At 38.3% G+C, this 20,160-nt stretch overlaps 2 protein-coding genes across 10 annotated transcripts; one reads left to right on the forward strand and one right to left on the reverse strand.

The window, feature by feature from the left end:
- Positions 1-2,021: 2,021 nt before the first annotated feature.
- On the forward strand, positions 2,022-4,751 carry LOC105141232 (serine/threonine-protein kinase HT1-like). The gene is made up of 8 exons (XM_011048401.1): positions 2,022-2,122; positions 3,062-3,195; positions 3,273-3,380; positions 3,480-3,553; positions 3,704-3,879; positions 4,088-4,183; positions 4,482-4,562; positions 4,653-4,751. The coding sequence occupies exons 1-8, from the start codon at positions 2,042-2,044 to the stop codon at positions 4,749-4,751; spliced, it is 849 nt and encodes a 282-aa protein (XP_011046703.1). The 5' UTR covers positions 2,022-2,041.
- A 1,758-nt stretch (positions 4,752-6,509) lies between these two features.
- On the reverse strand, positions 6,510-19,709 carry ATR (Ataxia telangiectasia-mutated and RAD3-like protein). Of its 9 annotated transcripts, none has more exons than XR_845323.1 (17): positions 19,375-19,707; positions 19,132-19,276; positions 18,918-19,030; positions 18,481-18,815; positions 18,223-18,347; positions 17,763-17,907; positions 16,973-17,548; positions 16,819-16,894; positions 15,756-16,071; positions 14,316-15,569; positions 10,375-13,717; positions 9,722-10,291; positions 8,396-9,019; positions 7,927-8,121; positions 7,482-7,677; positions 6,819-7,172; positions 6,510-6,747 (listed from the first exon to the last, which is right to left on the reverse strand). XR_845323.1 is itself a non-coding variant. In XM_011048321.1 (17 exons), exons 1-16 carry the CDS (start codon positions 19,553-19,555, stop codon positions 7,510-7,512), a joined length of 7,953 nt encoding a protein of 2,650 aa, XP_011046623.1. In that variant the 5' UTR covers positions 19,556-19,707; the 3' UTR covers positions 6,789-7,172; positions 7,482-7,509. The 9 variants fall into 9 exon arrangements, 8 of the variants coding, with proteins under 8 accessions (XP_011046623.1, XP_011046621.1, XP_011046619.1 ...); XM_011048321.1 differs by lacking the exon at positions 6,510-6,747 and having other exon boundaries at positions 6,789-7,172; positions 10,375-10,650; positions 10,864-13,717; XM_011048319.1 differs by lacking the exon at positions 6,510-6,747 and having other exon boundaries at positions 6,789-7,139.
- Between the last annotated feature and the right edge of the window lie 451 nt (positions 19,710-20,160).

Genomic DNA, 20,160 nt, shown 5'->3' on the forward strand with positions numbered 1-20,160 from the left:
TTTTTTTTTAATTTGAATTATTCGTTTTTTCTTCGTCTTTTTATTTTGATCTTTTGCAGGATAATTCTCATTTTGGTACCTTTTGTGGTGTAGATATGCGTTAGATGTGAATGTGGAGAGAGCAGAAGATGTGTTAACGCATAAGAGATTGCTGCGTTTGGCTCACGATCCTGCTAATCGACCGGCGATTGAAATTCGCCTTGTTCAGGTAACGTCTATCTACTGATTTGTTATGTTTTTTATATTACCGATGCTTCTTGATATTAATTTGTGAAGATTTGATTATGAATAGAATTTGCGATTGATTAGGCTGTAGATTTTAAGACTACGCGAGGATTTGTTCATGATACAAGTTTTCGGCAGATGTTTTTAGGTCTTGAAGGATCCTATCTTTTGTGGAGAATTTGGAGTTCGAAGTTTTGTGTTTTTGTGTTCATCAAAATTGATTTTTTTTTGGTTCCACATTGTTGATGTAGAAGTAAATGTGATATAACTATAAATATACGAGTATAATACTGGTTTAGTTACTAGCTATGAAAGGAATCTTCTGTAAACATGTCTTCGAATAAGTGCTGCATTTCACACTGTGAGGCTGGTTTGATCTGTTTGAGTTCAATAAACGCAGCTGATTTTTGCCAAATGTGGATTGCAAACCTCGTTTGCATTTGTTATCTTCTTTTCTTGCATTGAGTCTTGTAAACTTTTTAATTTATCAAGTGCAATCAACTGCATCTCCCACATGCAGGTTCATCCAACTTCGGATGATAATTCTACTGACTCTAGCCTTCAAGACTCTCCTAGTAAGGAAGCAGCTCAGAGAAAGAAGTATGCTGTTGAGATCATTATCTGTCCTAGAATCCTCTTAATCCATGCATATTGTGATTTTGACGGCTCCAATCAATAAGTTTCATTAATATTGCTGACATTTTTATCTTGTTGTCAATTGTCAGCTTGCATCCACCGCCAGCCTTTGGTTCATCACCTAATCTTGAAGCACTGGCACTTGAAGCAAATAAATTTGATGATCAAGATGGTGATAATTCTGAGTATGCTGATTCAAAGTTCTTCAGGCAATTCTCTCATTCAAAATGCTGTTGTGGTAGAGTTAACTTGATTCCAATAAGGATCTATCTGGGGTTTTTGCCCTTTTGTTAGTTCACTTTAACATTTTATTTTGAAAAATTTTAACAAATATCATTTTTATATTAATCGTTATCTTTAATCGACAGACTTGAGTGAAAATCAGAATTCAGATGAGTTTTTAATCCTTGAATATGGTAGGGTAATGGGCTCTCTTTGTATATGAGATCCTATATTTGAAATGGCGCTCAATCTGATTGAGCATGCCATTGATTATGCACATTTCTAAACATGTATACATGATTTACTAGATTTGGATCGTGAGGTTTACACTAATTTTCTTATTGGCAATGATGTAGGCCCACGCATGAAATAACTTTTTCGACCTATGACAAGCCAAAACTCCTGAGTAAGGTAAGATAAGCATGCTTGCTGAAATAAGCCAAGCACATTTTATTTCTCAAACATTGTTTCAATTTGCTGGGGAAAATCTTCCTTTATTCTGCTGCTTCTTTCAATTTGGAGGCTGTTTTGGTATTCAATTTGGAAGAACTGCAAACAAATTTGAGGTCTGCGTTGGTGTCTGATACTGCTAAAATTTAATGAATTTGTCGTTTATTGTGCTTCTAGTTATTTATGAGGTCATTGGTGTTTCGCGAATTTACAGCTGACTTCCTTACTTGCTGACATTGGGTTGAACATCCAAGAAGCGCACGCATTTTCGACAGTTGATGGCTACTCCTTAGATGTATTTGTTGTTGATGGTTGGCCATATGAGGTACTTGCCATACACACCTTTTATTACATAAGGCTTCCATTAATCAGGAACATATTTGAAATACACAACGAACTTGATCGATTAACACACTGTTCATAATTTTCAGGAAACGGAGCAGCTCAGACAAGCGTTGGTAAAGGAATTTTCCAAGATTGAGGTAATTCCCTGATTTGATTTGTAGTGATGGCAAGTGTCTTCTTATGGAGTTTGCAGCTTATAATAAATCTGGGTTTCTCTCACTCACAATGCTCACTGTTGAATGTGGTGTTCTACAAGAGTTTTTATGAAATTATTTGTACTTGAATTGATTATATTTCCAGTCTGTTGATTTTCTTGTTTCTTGTTTAGTGAAGATTGTCATATTATTTGATGAGGATCAGGCAAGCTTTGCATGACCTGGCAAGAAGAATATTCTCTTCTAACCAATGGTCTGTTTGCTAAAATGATCATCTCAAATTGAAGTTAATTATATCTAAAGCCAGTGAATTGGGCGGGATGCAATGAAATGTTTTATAAATTGCTTTCCAATATTTGATGTAATTTCCTTCATCCAGTTTCAGATCTTTTTACCATTTGGTTATTTTATGGGGTTGAGGAGGGGCTGCTGTAGGTAGAAATAAAACTTAGTCACAAGTTAATTAGTGATAAGAAAACTAAAGGAGTTAAATTAAGGAATTCCCAATTAGCAACTCTTATAGTACTGGAAATGGGCAAGAGTAGACCAGGATTGCAATAGACTAGGCCATGAATTGAATAAGAATTTATCCCGATGATTAAGTTGTCTGTTAGGAACCTTGTTTTGTTGATATGTATTTTTTATCTTCATCATTTTAAAATAGTTTCATCTATTTCTTCCACGAGCAACCTCCTCAAATTAGATGATATGCCTTGTATATGACAAGCATAACGCTCCTAGCAATGTTTTGAATATGGTAGAACGCATGTAACTGAATTTATTTCAGGAATAATTCACCATAGCTAGGTTGCTGATGGGTACCATTTTGAAGTTCTTGATTTTGCTTCTGCTTATTCTTTAGTTTTCCAATGCAACAAGATAATTGATAATAATTGATAGTGTCTAGTTTATGCCATAATCTCTTCACCACATCAATTGACTACAACAAATTTATGTTTTTCCTTGTGTGGTTTCATTCATTGTCTTGTTTCGATATGCATTTCAATTTACTTTTAATGTGTTCGCAGGATCACGAGCAATTTAGGACCAAATACGATACTAATCATGTTACAATACCGAATGACGGGACGGATGTGTGGGAAATTAATCCTAAATATTTGAAGTTTGAGAACAAAGTTGCCTCTGGATCATATGGTGATCTGTAAGTTAACTGTTTTTTAGATACAATTTCTGTTGATGTTTGGTTTTTTATTCAACTGTTTCATCCCATTTGCTTAGGTACAAAGGTACATACTGTAGTCAGGAAGTGGCTATCAAAATTCTCAAGCCTGAGCGAGTAAATTCAGACTTGCAGAAAGAATTCGCCCAAGAAGTTTACATTATGAGGTCTGACAAAATGTCTTCAGCTACGTAGTTTTTCTACAACTCTAGGTTGTTTCTTGGGTTTGGTGTTTCCTTGTTTTTACATATTCTTTGAACTTGTAGGAAAGTTCGACACAAGAATGTTGTACAATTTATCGGTGCATGCACCAAGCCTCCAAGTTTGTGCATTGTAACAGGTAAATGTCACTGAGTTTTGAAACATTTGTTATGATTATTTATTCCTCGTATGAATTTCTTTCTTTATTTTCTCCCATTCAAGATTTTGTTTAATTTTTCATCTCCCATTCAACATTTTGTATCTTAATTTTTCTTTTCTTGGTAAATAGAATTCATGTACGGAGGAAGTGTCTATGACTACCTACACAAGCAGAGGGGTGTTTTTAAGCTGCCAAATTTACTTAAAGTAGCAATAGATGTTTCTAAAGGAATGGATTACTTGCACCAAAATAATATAATCCATAGGGATTTGAAGGCTGCAAATCTTCTCATGGATGAAAATGAAGTAAGATTCTTCTTTGCCATATTTCATTTTTTCAGCAAGTGCTTTGTTTACTATTCGATTGGCTTCAGTGATGTTTTTTACCTAGTCTTTTTCATCCTCCTCCACATCTTCTACTCTCATCATGATCACGGAGGAAGATAAATCAAATTCAACTGAAGCTTTGTACCGTATGTGTATCTATAAGAAACATCTGTTCATTTCATTTCAGGTAGTCAAGGTTGCTGATTTTGGTGTTGCCAGAGTGAAAGCTCAGACTGGAATTATGACTGCGGAAACTGGGACCTATAGATGGATGGCTCCTGAGGTACACCTTTGTTTTCATTACACCTTATTCTGAAAGTGTTCCCAGCTTTACCAATATCCTCCCCAGTACTAGTGTGCAACCTATCTTGACATTAATCTTAGTGTTTAATTTACTTCTTGCTGTCACCGAGAGAGATCACTTGTTTACCATTGTTAAATAATCCATAGCTTTACCCTCCCCTCCCCCATGATTCTTGTTGAAACTTTGATGCATCATTAGTTGTGCTGGTGGCAACCACCATGCATCTTCTAAATGGTTCATCTCGCCGTTTTCTTACAACTTTTATCTTGCATTGAAGGTCATTGAGCACAAGCCGTATGACCACAAGGCTGACGTATTTAGTTTTGGGATCGTGTTATGGGAGTTGTTAACTGGAAAGGTGCTGCTGGTCATTTTCGTGTAATATCCCTTCGCTTTTTAGTAAGTTTCTCTTGCAAAATTGATCATTTTTGCATATTTGGCTTCCCAGATTCCATATGAATTCTTGACCCCTTTACAAGCAGCTGTTGGAGTGGTTCAGATGGTAAAAATCCTTTCCAACAAGCATTTTTTCCCCTATTTCATATGATGAGTCCATGATTATAAGAATTTGTGTGGTGATTTTCATTCACGTGTTTTCAGGGTCTACGGCCTACCATACCCAAGAATACTCAACCAAAGCTTGTCGAACTGCTAGAAAAATGCTGGCAACAGGATCCAGTTCTAAGGCCTGACTTCTCGGAGATTATAGAGATCCTGCTACAAATAGCAAAAGAGGTATATAGCAATTCTAGTTTCTGCTACAAATGGCTTTATATATCAAATATGTTTCTGTACATGTTCATCACAAGCAATAAGACTTGCAAGTTTTTATAGCAGGTTGGGGATTATCGTCTGGCCAATTTCTATCTGTGCTCAGGAGGAAGTAAAGGGAAGTCTTGCAGATGCTCATAACCTGAACAACAAGCTAATCGAACCTGCCATTTTCCATCCTTCTCATTACCATTACTGTATATTATTTTATTTGTCAATCCTACCTATCACCTTACCTGTATATTTTAGCTGTGGAGAGTTGCAATCTTTTGGCGCGCCTTTCAAATGAGATATCAATGTCTGCGAGACAATCATGTAACTCTAGCAGCTCCTCGTTTCAAGAACTTGGGGAAAGAGAAGAAAAGGAGGAGAAAATGTGGTTTTGTTTGTAAAATAGACTTTTGATCTCGGGAGCTGGAACCTGGAAAGTGTTATATTGAGAGAGCTTATTTCTGCTTTTATTGTTGATGGTCCCTTGTGCCACGTTGAGTTAAAGAGTGTTTTTTTTTTTAAATTTTTTTTTGGTGCTGGAATTTTAAATAGGAGGGAAAATGCCAGCATTTTTTATTTCAAGATATTTTAAATTCGAATATCTTCTTTGTAATTAAAAGAAAATAATTTTGTTGATTTAGAATGACAAATGATTGTGTATTTTGCATGATTTGAGTTATATTTTATTGCTTCTAACTGTTCTTGTATTTTTTTTATCGTGTTAATGTCTTAGATAGCCCCAAATCTACTTCCAATATTTCTAGATATTTCTGTTCTTTTCTTGTTTCTTGTGAAATATTCATTTTAAAGCTTTTGATTCTATTTATACTTTATTAGTGATGGGATAACTAGATCGAAAGACCCTAATTTACAATTTTGTTGGGCCTTATGTTTCTAATCGTGATTTGATCTTTTCAAAAAGCCCACAATAACTCTGGCCTTCACGGTTTGTGAGTACAAATAAAAAAACAAAAAACTTTCAACGTGCAAGTTCCTCCAACGCTCCGTACCTCCCTGTTTTTGTGAGTTCCAGTTCCATCCATGGACACGCAAGTGTGGTGTCACCAAAAGATAAACAACCTCGCTCGTACCAGGGAACCAACACCACATCAGCCACCGTCAACAACCACTACCTTATTTTTCACAGCCGCCGCCGCCGCCACTGCCACTGGATTTATCAACCAAATGTTTAGCAGCAACTAGCAAAGAAGTCCAGCGCTTCTCTGCAGTAGTCCCCACCATCACCAAAGGAGCGACTTCAGCTACTAGCCGTTTGATCAAGAAATTTGTAGCATCATCACCGGAATCAATTGCTCTTGGTGCACTCTCTCATCTTCTTTCACCTGACTTCACTCACCCTCTCCTCCCCTCCCACTCTTCCTGTAAGTAATAACCTACCTATAGCGAAGTGATTCCAGCAGAGAGCACAGTGGTTTGTGGATCAGGAAGTCATAGCAGGGTTAAGAGGGGAATCTCCAGTTGAATAAAATCTATAGTTAAAGAGATAATGGCTCAAACGAGAAGTCCAATGGGAACAGTTAGCTGAGGGAAAGATGTCAAGGAATGGCTACGTTAGCAGATGGATGAGCAAGTTCACCATCTACTAATCACAAGTTTCTTTTGGATTTTTACGTCATTGGAGATTTCCTTTATCCCTGTCTCTTGTTTACATATACCAAAAAAATATACATGGAACTGCAGAACCATGACGTCCTCAGACAAGAACCGGAAATCAGCTGCATAAAAAAGTAAAAAACTTGGGCATCTCGAAGCGCAGCAACATGCAACAGTGTATTATTGGAATGAGCTACATAAAAGAGTGAAAAACTAGGGCATCTTGAAGCGCAGCAACATGCAACAGTGTATTATCAATAAGGAGGGGAGATTGACTATCGGTTTCTTCTATATGCAAAGTGGGCAGTCATATCTGCTCAAAAGAAAAGAGTACAGGACGATATAGCCTATATACAGAGAGCTGATGAGACGCTGGCAGCACTTCAAGAGGATACAAAGGATAATAGGCGAAGTTGAGAAAGGCATGCGGTGAGCAACTTTTAGTTCCTGCAAAAGTTCTGCTCCACTCTTCCCCGTGAAGGTTGTAGAATCTCTCCATGCATGTCCAATCCCTTGTACTTCATCAAGGGTCAAAAATCTAGTCCTTAAACTGAAACATCTTCGTGAAAGAAAAATCTTCAACATGCTTTTCCTGACAAATTGCTTCACATTATAACCTCAGAAATGAGATCCACATGTATAAAATGCACACTGTACCTTACGAGTATTGCTCCCAGGGTTAAGCTACCGGTGATAAACAATAACTTAACTATGTCACGCAAATTTTAGTTTTTTGGTTCTTTTGCCAAGCAAGATAGTAAATATTTCAAAAATTTAGGAGTTTTCTTGATGCATTTTAGATGTCCATAAATTTATGGATTTGGTCTAAGTTTAGTGGTTTTTTTAGATATTCCAAAAGATGGTTGGTAAGTGGAAAATTTTCCAATAGGCTGTGAAATACCTGGTCAAAAAGTTCAAGCAATGACTCCTCAAAACCAAGGCATCCACCATATGTACATCTTCCCAAGATTTTTGTGCGACACTGCTTCAGCAATTAAACGACGAGCCTGGCCTTCCACGGCAAGAGGCAAAGAGGGTGCCGCTCCAACGCCAACAACCACCCCTTGCAACCTTGCTTCGATATTATTAATGGCTCGCTGCAATATTCAACATACCGTGCTTTAGTTTTTATGGTTGTATAATAATTACCCTCAAGCACATGTCTTGAGAGCTAAGTTATTTTATATGTGTGTGTGTGTACATACATACATACATACATATATATATATACATACATACATATATATATATATGTATTAAGGTTTATTTGGGATGATTAAAGATTATTAAGGATAAATATAGCTAAACTTGAAAAATTATGACAGGTGAATGATGAAGAGTGGAACCTGTGCATGTGGGTTCTGAACTTCAACCCCGCTGGATTTGTGAGATTTTGTCCACTCCACAAGAGGATCGTGAATGAAAGTTTCAAGAACACTCATTAAAGTTTCCCTGTGTGTCCTCAGTACTGAAAGTGTGATTTCGCATACCCTCAAGAAAATGCCCTCGTAACCCGTGATTCCCAAGCCATCAATCATGTTCTGCAGGAATAATTCAACAGTGCCCAAGGGAGTAAGAAACCAGGTTTGCGAAACCATATGCGATAAAAAAAAATAGACAAGACTATAAATACTTCTGGTTATGTTATCCAATACTGCATAAAACCCATTCTATATTGGTGTTGAGTTCAATTGAGAACTCATTGCGGTCTTAAATTATGCATAAGAATGTAGGGGTTAATATCATAAAATGATTGACGATGGATAGAATCATGAGCAATTTGATAAAATACGGTCGCATGCAAAATCCCGTTACCTGTGTTAACCTGAAAGGCACAAGCTCAGGTTTTTCCAACTGCAAGCCTTTGTCAAATAGACAACTGAAATCAACATGGACACAATCACCTGTGGTAGAGTCAAAGAGAATGTTTTCACCATGTCGATCTCCTAGTCCCACGATATGCCCAACCATTGACCAAACTGCAGTGGTATGAGCATAAGCAACCCGAGCCCTAAACCAAGCAGCTGGCTCAGAAAAAGTGGTCAAGAACCATTTGTGGAAAACTGGAGGGAACAAGGGAAGGATCTTATTTTTTAGCATCTCATCTTCTGGCATTTTACCATGGCATTGATCATATATCCGTTTAATTTGAGGATTCGTCTTCTGCCTGTCAAATTTCCCACATTTTATATATATGTCTTGAAGTATATGCCGAAGTCCACGGGTGTGGGGCACCCATTCCACCATACCGCAGTCTTCTGTTAGTGGAATTACAGCAAAAGTACGAATGTAAAGTTTCCTCCGACGGCTTTCAGGATATTTTGACAACAACCGGTTTATCATTGCAGTGAACTCCATCATACGAGCATCTTTCCTAAGGTCATCCTTGGGCTTGCAAAGGAATGGGTGTTCAATACCGTCACTACCCAATAGAACAATCTGAAGAAACAGGACAGTACAGCAGTTGATGAGAAAATGATCACAACAAATCACAAAGGAAAATATGACAACTTAAATTAATGAACATGGGATGACAGCTTCAATTCAATGGTGATAGAGCGAGGGAAAAAAACTGTGCCAAGATAGCTACAAACAATCCCCACGCATCCAGATTCCGAAGCTAATTTGGAGCAGTATAACAACTTCAATAGAAACCAACGTGTGTGTTTTATTTTGTTAAATTAAGGAAACCAGGATGTTTATCTATTAACAAATAGAAATTCAATCCCCTTGACACGAGCGACAAACTTGTGAGCAAATTCAACAGTCACGTCTGTTTCTTGATTCTCAAAATTGAAAACAAAAAAAAAATTATGCTATCTGTATTTTTAATTTTTTTATGAGTGACTGGCTTATTATTTCAGTTAAGCTAGTCATTTCATCAAATATGAAATATGGGCAACACCTCCCTCTCAATTATGATGAGTTTTCAATTTTCAACAAGCTCCTGTGTAATAACACAGGGGATCTTGAAGTTTTTCTCAAACAAAATTATTGGAAGACCATAGACACCAAATTTATATGGGCATGCTGCAAACAAGTGAACCATAATATCATAAATCCAGAAGTAAATGGAGACAGGATCTTGTGCAACTAAATCATATTCAAGCTCTCTGATATCAGCAGCTTAGAGATACTTACTTTTTTAGGTCGCTGAAGAGATGAAAGAATCTCAGCCTCGTCAGCTATTCCTGAAATTGTTGGAAGATCAGAAGCAGAAAAGATAACAGAGGTAAGGGGGTCGGTGAGATTCACATCATACGTTGGTAAACTAACAGTGAGAGATTGTTGAATTGGCATGATAATTTCCAGTGGCATCATCCTTTTCAGGGCACTGAATTCAGTTGAAATATTGATTGTCCTTGCTTTTGATTGGCCTGGGTGGAAACACAATCTGATAAGATGATCAATCAAGCTGGCAAACTGAACAAACAAATTGCTCCCATTGTTTCCTTGGCTGAACCCCTTTTTAGCTTCTTGTATGATTGCTGCAGCCGCTTCCCGCCTTGAAGGGACTGCGGATTTTGAAACGGCTGCCATAATCCATAGGCCTTGTTGTGGGTATTGCTGGATAACAGAGGTGATTATGCGTTTGACCAACTTTACAATATCTTCATTCTGGTGGCAGATTCTAGAAACTAATTGAGGCAGCACTGTTAACCATTGATATGTTGGCAAATCCTTCAAACAGCCTCGCATAATACTCATAACCTGCCAGAAGATAATTGATCACGTTTTAAACTGCAGTAGGAAAAAAAGTACAGCTATACTATCGGTCCTGAACATTATAGTACCTTGTCATGAACCTTTTTCAACTCTTGATTGGACGATGAGCCACTTCTCTGATAAATGCTTCCAAATTCAAACCACAGTGTTAGCAATCTTGGAAGAGCTTGAAAGAGATTCTTGTGGCCCCTATGCAGCCCCTTAGCATAGAATAAAAGTACATCAGGTGCGTAAGTCCACCATCGCCTCTCAGTGTTCGAAGGAGAAATAGAAGTGGAAGTCAATGGTACCGGTCTGGGACCTTGTTCATAATTGTCTTCCAGACGTTTCCTGGCATCAACAAGCACCTCATCGCAATATTTAGCCAAATAGAAGAATCCTTTTTCCCACTTAGGCTGCAGATCCCTCACCCTGGTATAAAGAGTTATGACATCTTCCTTTTGTTTCTGCCCCGTATAATGGATCCATCTGGAATATAAAAGTAGAGTCTTTGCAATATCTAGATTCTCACTCGAAGCTTGAGTATCACAAAATGCAGGTTGGGGATTCAATGGTACCAATGAAAGGCTAGTAATTGAAGACCTAGCAGCAGCACCTACAACCTTTTCAGGCATGTGAAGGAGAGTTTGCTGCAACTCTGCAATGGCACCATCTGATCGCCTAGTACTCCACAGAAGCTTGGCCTTTTCCATGTGAACATTAGGTGCACCCGAGGCCTGGGCTTCCAGAATTGCTCGGTTTGCTGTCTCATAGTGACCAGCCAAGCGACAAAGCTTTGCATACTGAAGCCAGCAGATCCCAACATGGGCACCAAGACTACTGGCACCAAATACCAATCTTTGGAAAGCCAAAAGAGGCTCCCTTGCCCAAAGGGATGGTTGAGTAAATCTGAGCCGATGTTCCCAATTCTCCATCAATTTAGTGAATTCTAGATGACCCAGATGGAATTTTTTGACCAAGAAAGAATCATCAACAAGAAGAGCGTGGAAGTCCTCCAATTCACGTAGTAAGTGAAGTTTCACGATAAACGGGTAAGCCCGCACGTAAGAATCCATCCCAGCAGCAGCAAGAGGAGCAATCAGAGCTTGTTTGGATAGTGCAATCTTCTCAGCAACTGAGAACTGATCCTTCTTCATCATAGACTGAAGAATCTTTGCAACATCCATGTCAAAGGAAGCATTACTTTCAGAACCACTACAAAGTAAACCATCATGATCAGCCCCGCTGATGTACTCATCCATCAAGTCCCACCTGCCCAGCCTCCATGCTGCTTGCACACCTTGCATGCACCATGTTTTCTTGTATTGTGGAACCCTAGAAATTAAACCATCCACATGAGTGACCATAGCCTGAAGGTGGCACATGTTCAGCAAACAGTTAAGGACATCTGAATGCCGCTGAACAGAACAGGGCTCCATCTGTAAAGCCTGCTCACAAGAAGTTAAAACCTCAGCCCAGTTCCCTGCTCTTTTATTTATTAAGAGCTGGTCTTGCAAGCTTAATGATTTGCGTAGACATGCCAAGCCAGATAGACCATCAGGCTCATCTAGGCAGCTGTATACTTCCATCAAATATGAAACATCTTCATCCTCAAATATGCCACTTCTCTCAGCTGCTGGGTTAAATGCACCAGATTTTCCACGCACATGAGACTCAAAGTACATCAAAGATCTTGCATAAGCCTGACACCTGAAGGAGGCCCTGGCAAGTGTTAGCTTTGGAATTGCAGTTAAAAGTTCTGAAACATACTTACACTGTACAAGGAGTTGATCCTGATCTGTCGAAGAAATTGAACCTTGACCCTTGGATTTGGATGCTTGTTTCTTAGATGCTGGTGATTGGAAAGATTGGGAAAGAGCTAGCTCTTGTTCAAAATCATCCATCCATTGCCCAAGATTATCCAGGAGAGTGAAAACAGCTTGAATACAAACTTCACTTTGCCCACCAACTGCAGCACCACTGTTGTCTGAAGCAGCAGCATCAAGAACACATAGGATTTCCTCAGCTATGCTGTGGCGCGCCTCCTCAGTACCATGACAAACAGCATTGAGAACTAAATATGGCAGCAGATAAATTGCTAGTTGCATATCATGCCGCACTAGAGCTCTACATGCATTAAATATACTTGCACGGGATCCGGTTGCATGCGCAGTAAGTTTCTTTATCCAATAGAATATCCATCTTCTGAATGACATAGAAGGCCGGTAAATTGGCCCGACTGATGCTGAGTCAGCCACATTTGGAAGCTGAAATCTAGAGGTTAAACAAGGGGCTATTATCTCTTTGACATAATTGGAGAATCGGTCCCACAATCTCTGACCCCTTGTATTCATTCCACTACTACTTTTAGCACTCTTGTCCTTCAGGGTTTGTGACAGGGAAGCAGTCCCATCCAGTGATGCCTCACAACCTGCTATCTTAAGCAATTCTTGTATTGCCAGTGCAGCTGAGTCCTGAACAATGGTATCAGGTGCAGCTCTAAAAGCCCTAGCCAAGTGTTTGTGGATCAGCTCAAAGATAAGATCATCATCTGAACATTCAATTTTAAAGCGCTGGGATGAAATTCCCTTTACTTTAGCAGGGTCAACTGCACCCAATGCTCCAAGACAATCAGCACAGACCAGCTTCAGCCGCTGTCCTACCGCAGTCCTTGATTCTTCTGCACATCCTCTGAGTAAGGCTGTGATCAATGAGCTCAAAATGTCCATATCAGCAGCAACTTCACCAGTGATCAGAGATGTAATATCTCCCCTTCTCAGATTCAGTAACTTGCTTAACTCACACACCACCATATACCTAACATTCAAGTTCTCATGGTTGAGACCATCAACAACATCTCGCAATTGATCCTTCAAAGTCATTGACCCACGTGCTTCTTGAATAGCTTTGTTCACTTCCATTAGCTCAGGAATACTAGGTAATAGAGGAAATTCATGAATATGCTGCTTCAGGATGGTTCTGTTCTTTAACACAAGTTCTTCCAAAATGTCCACCACTTTGTTCAAATGTGTAGAAGGATTTTCTTTGTATCTCTCCAAGAAGGGAATAAGGGCAGCAAAAACTTGAGAAATGACATGTTTAGTGCTAGATGGTGACTTGTTAGCCAATTGCTCTATGAAAAAGTGCAAGACAGATAGGCCCTCGTTTTGCAGTGATTCTTTATCAATAGCATGCATAAGAAGGACCATTAATTTTGGCACGTAAGTACCAAGCTGTGACCCCATCATTTCAATTAGCATTTTAATACGTCGCAAAGCTTGTCTCTGCAGCGAAAGATCCTCTGCATGAAGCATTTTTCTATCAATGCCATTAAGGAGACCAACAAAATGATTCCTCAGAAAGCTTGGTAGATCTTCACCACCTGTCAGAACTCTGGCAATTTCTTTTATCATGTCAGGCACTCTTGATAACCTGCATAGGTAAACAAAAATATGATGATGGGCAGATGACAAATCACCCATTTTGCACCATCATACAATCATCAGTTGATTGCAAATAAATTAAAAGCATTGGGACAAGCAAATCTCAATGGAGGTAAAATCTCAGCTAGAGGTGTAAAAACTTGATTCCTTCAATGGAAGTTTGGCATGGGGTCATTACTTAGATATGTCTCATTATGGCAGTCTTTAATAAGAGTAGCCCACGGACATGAGAGACAATCCTATCATCCCATATTTTTGTAATTATTACCCACTTTCAGGACATGAGGGACATGAGAGACAATCCCATCATCCCATATTTTTGTAATTATGAACCACTTTCAGGCCACTAACTTGCAAAAGCTTGCTTGTCAGCCTGAGACATTTATACAGTACTCGAGAATGGCCCTGTTTTTAAGATAAATGAGTGCAAAATTTGCAAAGATGAGTGCAGCCTAAGATGTAGCCACTTCTTAAGCTGGGGTATTGAAATCATTAGCTATCTCTTGATATTATAACGAAAAGAGTAGAAACAAAAAAATCACACAAGTTTTTATCTGTTTATTGTAAGCAAGTTCAAAGAGCCATACCTTTGGTTTATCTCAACTGAATCACCACCATCAAGAAAGCAGACAAGTTCATCTAAAAGTGCAGGTAATGCAGCAGCGAAAATTTCTTGGTTATCCGAACCAATCTGATCGTGGTAAAACTGCAAAGTTGAGAGTAACTCCTGCTTGTCTGCTCGATGAAGAGCAAAGGCAAGCACTTTTGGTAGCCAATTAACTATCAGAGGCACCATGTCAGTGTTCAAACACTTGGCTAACTCATATAATGTCTGAACTGCTCGATTGTTATCCTGCTGAGACACCACGAGCTTTGGAAGAACAATGGGAATCATTTTCTCAACAAGCTCTTCAGTTTCAACTCCATAAACAGCTTCTGCAAACTCTCTGACCATTTTTGGATGGCTTGTGAACCTCGTAGTTAGATAATCAAACAGCTCATTTCTAATGTGAACTACTTTTGAAAGGATTAGCTCAAATCCTCCTTTAAGATGAAAGTAGCAAGATTTGTGTATTAACCTTGATGCACTCATTCTCACTGTCACATATGGATGATCCAGCTGATCAACCAGCAAAATAAGACAAGACAAGAAAAGTTGACTATGAATATCAACTGCGATCATAATTTGGGATACACATTCCAGAAGAGTCTCAAAGATTTGTGGGTCTTCAGCTGCTGACAGAGCATGCTTCATTAGGCCTAAAAACTTCTGCTCATTAGTTTTATTGGATGAATCTCCATTCAAAAATAAACAACTGAATACAGGACTTTCAAGGAAGGAACTGATCTGAGTGCAGAATGCCTCTCTCAGTGGCTTCTTTTTGTTCAGTAGTAAAAACTCAACACATTTAATCCATTCTGATTTTGTTTTAATTAAAATATCTTCAGACCCATGTACAAGGATACGTCGAATATTTCTCACACAGGCAACTTGAACCTCTTCCGAAGACTCATCATAAAGAAGTTTAAAGAACAAGGACTGGAGCTGAGGAAAATAGCTATTCAATCCCACTCTTGCACTTTGGAAATCAGGTGGTTGCATTATTTTTAAGTGTACCTTGTGGTTGTGCACAATGCTTCTGTCACACTTTGAGCACCAGAATCCTTGTAAATAATCAGCTGTCTTACCATGTTTCTCATTATTGATATCTATAAATAACTTGCATTCACCTAGAGGTGGGCCATCAACAATACTACAGGATCCATAAAAACATGACAAGAAACCAAGAGTGAAGGGAATGCTTCTCTTAACTTTGATGTTCTCCTCTTTCCCCAGCAAGCTGCAAATTGAGAAACAACAACCAAACAAACTATTCAATGAGACGTTGATGCAATTACAAGTTCAGGTGAAAGGAGCACCAAACTAATTTAGCAACAATCAAGCTCACATAATGAATGACACTTATATTTAATTATATGTTGTATAACATAAAGAGCTACACAAATCTATTTCATTCCTCACGTACTCAAGCCTTTTGAACATTTCTGCTTGCAAACCAAGGCCAGACCACAAGACAATCACTGGCATAGAAGTTATAGTTTCAATTCTAACTTCTTCAGCTTCATCATTGAGACCTAATTCCAGGAGTTCCAGAGCATGTTCAGTTGTTAAGATAGAGCCAAGCTTGGAGACAACTTGGATGGAGAAACATTTTGTCTTCCAAGGAGGATGCAGACCTATAACCATATGTGGACGAGTCCAAGGAAGCTTTAGCACAATATGCAAAAGATCTGTAGAGTCACCCTTATATTTGAAAGGCTTGTCCTCCATGAGAAAGGGGCCTAATAAACAACATATGGCTTCATGAGACACAAAATGGAATAACAACACGCATGCTAATACACAAATTCAAGTAGAGTTTGAGATACCAAACTAGAAACTAAAATATTGACTAAAGAGCAGATTCACTAATATCAATGCAGCAACAGCACAATCATGTCTTATCCAGAACCTATTGAAATAGGACAAAACCTAAACATGCCTCTTCTCTTCATCCTCAGTTTTGAAGGAGACCAACAAAAGAACTCCACAGTATGCATCACCAAAAGTGAAATTCAAATGAAACAAAAATGAAACTTGCAATTCTCATCTTACTTTCATCGTAAATGAGAAACAATTATCATTAGAACATGAAAAATAGAAGGAACAGCCAGATACTACAAAGTAATTAATTCAATTCTGAAGAAAAGAAACAAAATATTTAAACTTTCCTAACTTTAATAAAAACAGCTTGAGATTGTATATGTAAAATATGACCTAGCCATTTTCTGTTTCTCTAATAACTAAACCCCCCAAGTGATTTCAAAATGGCACTGCTGACCATTGAAGTTGGAATGGGAGATAAATGAGACTTTTACAGCAAGTCTATTGGCCAGAAAGCAACAACAATACTTGAAGAATTGTCTAATCCTTCATTGAAAAGAATATCAAAAATTGTAAGCATACTTTTTCAGAGAACCAGTAACAAATTCCTGGCAATTAATGAAAGTTTAGTGCAAACTTTGAAGAAATTTAGGCTTGATTCTTACTTTGCACAAGCAACATGGTGTGAATTCCTTCCAAGTAGTTGGAAATATCAAGTGCAACTGAACCTCCTCGCTCTGCCTGCATGATGTGAATCTCATTCAATGACTAGGAAAATATGGTGGATAAACTGATGAGAACTTTACATATCAAGCCTACCTGCTCACATATCCAAGGAATCCACGCATGCATCTGCTGGAAGATACAGATTGACAGATAGGTTGTTGGAAATCTACAGAAAGCAATGCAAAGCATGCTAAGAGCTGCTAGCGCAACATCTGGTCTTAAAGAATCAGGTTTAGCAGGAGGCTTTAAATGTTCAAGGAAGGAAACAAGCGATTTATGCATACAATCAGCATATTCTTCGTCTCTTTTAGAATTAACTATGGAATTAAGCTTGCACTCTGCCAGAACACTGGGATCAGAAGCCATAACATCGTCATCTACCTTACGGCGTTTGGTCTGTATAGTATCCACATTCTGAGAATGTCTCTTTTTGCCAACACTTGAGTTCTGGACTGTTATATCACCAGATACTGATAAGCTTGCATCATCATTATTTTCCATCCTCCCTCCAACTCGATCAGGACCAAGAATCGACAGAGCTACTTGAAAGCAATCAATCAAGGAAGAAAAGGGTTCAGGACAACAAAGCATATGTATCAGAGATTCTGGCCTCCAAATATGAGGGGGGCATGTTCTAGCAATCCGTGAGTATGAGCAGCACAAAGCTACCTGGAGGAAAAAACATGCATCAACAGACAGTCTTAGTCACTTCCCCAAGCAATTTGAACTGCATATCTGTGAGATACACAGACCAAAAAAAAAAAAAAAGATATGCCTCACAATTATGGACTGCATATCTGTGAGATATACAGACCAAAAAAAAAAAGATATGCCTCACAATTATGAACAACTTGCCTATATAAGAACAAGTTGGGCAACTAACCTTGAGCTCTTGGCTTTTGGTTCTCTGCATTGACTGAGGAAAGACATTTATCAAGCCTGCAGCTGTTATCTCTACAATAGCATCTGAACAACTGGAATGCAATATATTGAGGCAACTACCCAAGGAGGAATCATACACCATGTTTCTGCAACATTATTAAGGTAATTGTTTAAATCACTTTAGTGAAAACCCCATGTAAGTAGTGCAACTAATGTTCCCCCATTCACAAAGTAATAACCGAATAAAGATTGGTTGTGTCACACAGTGAATAGATGCATTTTATTCAGCATGGATATGAACTTCCATGCAATCTACACAAACAGGCCAATAGCAAGGGAAGCAAGATCAACTACATAGAAATTCGACTTTGTAATAGAGCATCTCTCATTAAATTTTTTAACTGAACAATGCATTAACAGCAAGCTTCACCAAGTGAGGAATCTGAAGTCAAAGCACATACCTGAATACAAAAGGTCCCTCGCTGTCCTCACTTAGTATTGCAGCTATTGACCTGATCATATTCTCATGAGGAACAATATCATGATCTATGACTGATGTGACGACACATGCAAAGTCAAAACATGCCTTCCACAAAATTTCAATTGTCAGACAACTGTCACAAAACGATATAACAAGCAACACTTAATAAATCAAACAGAAACAACACATTACATACAACAAGCTAACACCTCCAACTAGTAAAACGTCCCCTACTCACCATATGCAAATCAGCATTTCCAAAACACAACAGCGAACAAGCAGCTGAAACATTTGCCAAACTAATGAGTCCCTCCACATAAAGCGTCCCTTCAGTCACACATTTGCTAAGAAGCTTAACCATCCAAGTCGCAAAAGTCATCCACCTCTCTTTGCCCGTCACATTAATCAATACACCCGCACCATCATCAGGTTTACTACTAGCCGGCAAACCACAAATACAAGCAGGATCATCGAAAATGCCACTAAATGACTTGCAAAAACACTTCAACATTATTCTACCAGATTCCGGAACACTTCTACTATCAACAGAAAACGGCGCCACGTACAATATATCTGTATATATACACACGGAAAGAAAATATAAAAAGCGCTATAAAATCAATACATACATTCACACAAAGCCTTTTTTTCTTTCTTGCTTTCCTTTTCCTTTACCTTCAACTGCCAGCATTGCATCAATAAAAAACTGACAGTAGGCATCTCGCGCTCCAGTGCGAAGCAAGGACAACAAGGATCCAACGGTATCAAAAATCACTCCGTGCCGCGCGCTATATAAAGCAATAAAAGCACATAACTAACTTTATTTCCTACACGTTGTTTTAAAAAAAAAATAACATAAAATTCACTAAGAAAATAAAAAACTACTTACCGAAACGCAGGCTCTGCGAAAAACGGCAAAACCCTACCAATAACAGGCAAAATGGCACTCCCTTTACCATGGTAAAACACGCCAGGAAAATTCCTCGCTATGTGTGAAATCAATTTCAACACCGCAATCACCTCTCGCTCGCTCGCTACGACAAGATTATGTAAAAAATCAATAAATTAACGATGTTATTAAATTATTGAATTAATTGAAGTTTTAGGGTTTTATCTTCGTTTTTGTGGTTACCGGATGAAGAAGGAACGACATAGGCGTGAAGGAGATTAGGAAGGACAGCACGGAATCGGATTTCTAGAGCGGAGTCGTTTTCTGCTGCTGTGTTGGTGTTGGTGTTTGGTGGCGTTGATGAAGTTGCTGCGATTCGTTCTCGGAGTTCGTGCACTAAGCTCGATAAGTTCGGCGTCGGCATTTGATTTTCCCTCGCAAATTTGAAGTGTGTCAGCGCCTCTGAGCTTTGGTGCTGCAAGTGAAGTGAGAGTACAGCAGCATTTGTTAAGGAATAAAGGAATGACAATGAGAGATTTTAAGCGAGGCGTCCTTGGGATATATAATGGATAAATTGGATCGTTAGAACGCAAAATACAAATAAATACAGAATTAACACGTGAATAAAAGTTGTGGTGAAATAGTTTATTTTTAAAATATCAAGGTCGAGCAGTATTTAATTAATATTATTGATGATACATAAATACATGTTAACACTTTGGCTCTATTGGAACACATTTACAGGAGGAGGATGGTGCGGAAGACAGTGAGTTTTATTTGAAACCTAATAAAATGACGGATAATAATAGATATAAATAAAATGTTAATGTTATTGATAATATAAAGATAAATGTTAACATTTTAACTTGATTTAAAAGGTATTTATAGGAGGAGAATAGTTGATTAGTATTTAAAAATATATTTGACTTGATATTTATAGGAGGAGGATAGTTGATTAGTACTTAAAAATATATTTTTATCACAGTTTTATATTATCATTTTGTATTTGAAGTATCAATAACTCCTTAA

Source organism: Populus euphratica, unplaced genomic scaffold (assembly GCF_000495115.2).
Source record: "Populus euphratica unplaced genomic scaffold, PopEup_1.0 scaffold115.1, whole genome shotgun sequence".
NCBI lineage: Eukaryota > Viridiplantae > Streptophyta > Magnoliopsida > Malpighiales > Salicaceae > Populus > Populus euphratica.